This window comes from Triticum dicoccoides, chromosome 3B, assembly GCF_002162155.2.
Source record: "Triticum dicoccoides isolate Atlit2015 ecotype Zavitan chromosome 3B, WEW_v2.0, whole genome shotgun sequence".
NCBI lineage: Eukaryota > Viridiplantae > Streptophyta > Magnoliopsida > Poales > Poaceae > Triticum > Triticum dicoccoides.
This window is the reverse complement of record NC_041385.1, coordinates 411,418,951-411,423,059: the sequence shown is the minus strand read 5'-3', so window position 1 is coordinate 411,423,059 and position 4,109 is coordinate 411,418,951. Positions and strand designations below refer to the sequence as shown.

At 53.4% G+C, this 4,109-nt stretch overlaps 1 protein-coding gene across 1 annotated transcript; it reads right to left on the bottom strand.

Annotated features, from left to right (window-relative positions):
- Positions 1 to 267: 267 nt before the first annotated feature.
- Positions 268 to 3,175, bottom strand: LOC119276249 (pentatricopeptide repeat-containing protein At3g54980, mitochondrial-like). The gene has a single exon (XM_037557278.1). It carries the CDS (start codon positions 3,093 to 3,095, stop codon positions 681 to 683), a length of 2,415 nt encoding a protein of 804 aa, XP_037413175.1. The 5' UTR covers positions 3,096 to 3,175; the 3' UTR covers positions 268 to 680.
- Positions 3,176 to 4,109: the final 934 nt, after the last annotated feature.

Genomic DNA, 4,109 nt, shown 5'->3' with positions numbered 1-4,109 from the left:
TAGTTGTGATCAGCAGATATAGTTGTGATCAGCACCCGTTGTTCTCTTATTTCAAAATATTAGGATTCTACCCAAGTCTCGTCTGGTTTGCCTAACATACTAATGTTACTACGAAACACATAGCTCTATGAGAAGAACCCGAAGTCAAAAAAACCTGACATTCACCTCATCTCACAAGTAGATGTAACCTATAAGATCAGAAGAGATGAGGAACATCTCAAGCATATGTAAATTGAAACGTCCAGTTCATCGATAACAAACCAAGTATTATTTGACAGAAAATGTATTGACCATCAAAGACAGAGGCAAAGCCTCAAGGTTTTGCTATATTCATCAGAAAAGCTTAAAGTAGAATAATCGCAAAGCATCAGGAAAAATGCAGATATCAAATTTAAGCTACACAATATAGTTGGTGGTGGTAGTGGTTTTGATTCAGTTAGATGTTCCGCCCTCCTACATGCTAGTAGATTCTTCCTGTACCAAGCTCTTATACTTTAATGAAAAGCAGGGCTTCGTCTATAAAAAAACAGATAACACAACAAATACATCTCATACTCAAATCCCAATGCTTATGTTTGGTTCCATCTGGCCTGTTAAGGTTTTTCTTTATTTAACAGTTTCCCAATGTTGTCATGCACTGGAATCTGCTTAAGCCAAGATTCTCTTAACTGGCAGAAATTTTAAATAGGACTCTCTGCATCAACACAACTGTCACCTTCCGGAGATTTCTGGCCAGCCAATATGTCAGACGTTGTATCATCAGGAACAATTCCAATGTTGAGCATTTCATCATGCAACTGGAATGCTTCTTGCACCTTACCATCACGGAGGCTTCCATTTATCAGCATGTTATAAATAAGAGCATTAGGGCGTACATCCAATCTCCTCATGTCATCCAATAACTTCTTAGCACCATCAATGTCTCCAATGCGGCAAAGGCCATGTGTTAACACTGTGAAAGTGATATCATCAGGAATGTTACCCTTGGCCATCATCTCTGAGTACAATTCCAATGCAAAGGCTACATTGCCATCTTTTGAGAAACCGTCGATTAAGGTAGTGTATGTTACTGTATCAGCGGCAATTCCTTCTTTAATCATGCTCTCATAGAATTTGGAAGCTTCTTTCATCATTTTCAAATCCTTGTACCCGGTAATAAAATTAGTGTAGACGGAAGATGTGGGTGTTAGACCATCTTTCAGCAGAATAACAAGAAATTGCAGTGCATGAGACATATTCCCTTCATGGCAAAACCCACTTATTAAAGCATTGTACGCAGCAATGTCAGGTTGAAGGCCTTTGCGCCTCACATTATTTAGCATTTTAAGTGCCAGATCACAACAACTGGTCCTGCAGTAACCGTCAATGAAACTGGTATATGTTACTATGTTGGCGGGTATACCTTTCTCACGCATCTGCTGATACATAGCAAATGCTGAGCCCATCATACCAGCTTTCACAAATCCATTGATGATACTGTTGTACGTCATTGTGGTCGGGACAAAACCTTCAGCTATGAAGTTCTTCAACATTTCATCAACTTCATAAATCCGGTCACTCATGCAAATGCCATTTATGAGAACATTATGTGTATACTCATTGCAAGAAACTCCATTTTGTTTCATTTCATCAAGGAGGGCATAGGCCTTGTCAAAAGCCTTCTTCTTGATATACCCTTTCATCAAAAATGTGTACGTGAAAACATTAGGTACAAATCCTTCCACAGGCATCTCTGAGTACAGTTTGACTGCTTCATCCATGCACCCCTTCTCACAGTAACCCATTAACAAGCTGTTGTATGTCACAACAGATGGTTTCACTCCAGTTTCCTTCATCTTACCAAACAAGTTAAGTGCTTCGCTGAGCTTGTGTTGCTGGCAGAGCCAACGAATTAGACCATTGTACGTGAAGACATCCGGTAGCCTAGAATCAGCCATCTCCATACACAAGCTTACAGCATCTTCCCACCGTTTATCACACAACAGGCCCTTCATAACCAAACTGAACTCGTGTGAACTTGGCAACAGCCCCTGCCCTCTCATCTGGCGATATAGCACATACACCTTCTGTGTCATCCCAGCTTGATTACAACCTCTTATAAGCATCCCATACGTCACATTAGTTGGCAATATACCATTCGCCAGGGTCTCGTCGAAAAGATCCAGAGCTTTCTCAACCTCGCCTCGCAAGCAATACCCATGCATCAAAATCGTCGCGAGAACGACATCCATTTTCTTGCCGGCGGACAGCATCTCGTCCTTGACCCGCAGAGCCTCCTCCATCCTCCCCACCTTGACAAGCACATCCACCACAGACCTGTAGGTGAAGTCCCACGTCTCGAAGCCAGCCTCCTTCATCTCCCCAAGGAGGAGGAGCCCGCGGTCAGCATCACGCAGTTTGCACAGTGCCGCGATCACGAGAGCGTAGACGCGCTGGTCGGGCTCGATCTCAGCGCCGGGCATTTCATCAAACAGCCTGACAGCATCCTCGAGCATCCCTTCCTTGACGCAGGCCCGCATGAGCGCATCGAACATCCATGCGTCCACGCGGTCGCCCCTCCCCCGCATCTCCGCGAAGAGCGCAAGCGCGTCCCGGGCCGACGAGCAGCGCGCGGTGGTGACGAGCAGGTCGGTGCGGGACTTGACGTCCGGGACAACGCCGCGGGCGACCATGTGGGCGTAGGCGTCGGCGGCCGCGCTGGCGCGGCCGGCGCGGGAGAGGGAGGTGAGGAGGCGGCTGAGGAGGGACACGTGAACGGCTGCGACGGGGGAGCCGGAGTGAGGGCCGGCCGCGGCTGAGAGGACGGCGTTGACGAGGGCGCCCGGGGCGAGGCCCGCGTCGAAGGCGGCCGACTTGAGGAGGGTGAAGGCACGCGGGTGGGACGGGGATGAGGCGAAGAGCGCGCGGAGGGTGGAGGTGAGGTTCTCCACGACGGCGGGGTCGCGCGCGGCGGGGCGGTTGGAGAAGTGGGCAGACAGGGGATCGGTTTGGTGGGGCGGCCCGGCGGGAATGGGGATGGCGGAGGCGGTGGCGCAGAGGGAGCGCCATGCGAGCCAGGGCGAGGAGGCTCCTCGGAGCCGTGGTGGGCGGCGCATGGTGGCGGGGAGGAGGGGTTTAGCTAGGGATTGAGCGGAACTGCGCAAGCATGCGACGTTTGACCCCCGAGAACTGCCGCTCTCTGCGAACCAAACTGTCGTTCGATGGTGTTCTCAGCCTATTGGTTCTAAGAGCGTCTCCAACCGCGCTCCTTCGGGCGATTTTTTCGCGCCGTCATCCAAAAAACGCCCAGTTACATCTACAGAAGCCCCTTTTTCATCGGGTTGTACCGAACCCGGCGCGCTGGGGGACGCCCAGGGGCGCCGGGGCGAGCGGTTTTGGCGCGAAAAAGCCGCGGGCCCATCGAGTCAGCGATGTGCGCCTCGTCGTCATCGGAACGTCTCGGTTTCCCGCGTGGAATCAATGGCAAGGCTGCGGCGACAGCCTTGCCATTGATTCCTCACGGACGGCGCGGCGACGCCTCCCCTCCCGTCATGCGTACACACGGCGGGGGCTATATAAGCCGGTGGCCTCCCTCGCCTCTGGCCACACCAGCCCACAGCCGCCATCGACCGCCGCCGAGCTCTTCCTCTCCCCCCGTGCGTAGCCGCTCGCCGACGCTTCTTCCCTCCCTCTCCCTCTCTCCCAAGCCCGATGGTCGCGCGATTCCCCGGTGCCGCGGTGGCGGCCAACGGCTTCGGCCGCCGCTCGCTCCACGAGTGGGAGGCGTGGCTACTCTTTGAGGCGAACATCCGGGCGCCACCAGACATGCGCGCCGGGCCGACGGGGTGGAGGCTCAGCAACGGGGGTGTGCCCATTCCCCCGGTGCCCGACGTCGAGGCGCGGCCGGCCTACTTCACCGCTGAGGTGGACCGCGTGTGAGCCTCCCTGACAGAGGAGCAGCGCGTCCTCCCCCAGTACACCGCCGACAACCACGCGTCGTGGGCGGCGTACTTTCAGCACCGCCAGGAGCAGAGGTTGGCTTCCACCAACACGACGCCAGTGGTGGGCGGCGTCAAGAACAGCGAGGGGCGCCGCGTATGGTGGGGCGCCCCCGGCCGCACGCTCTATGA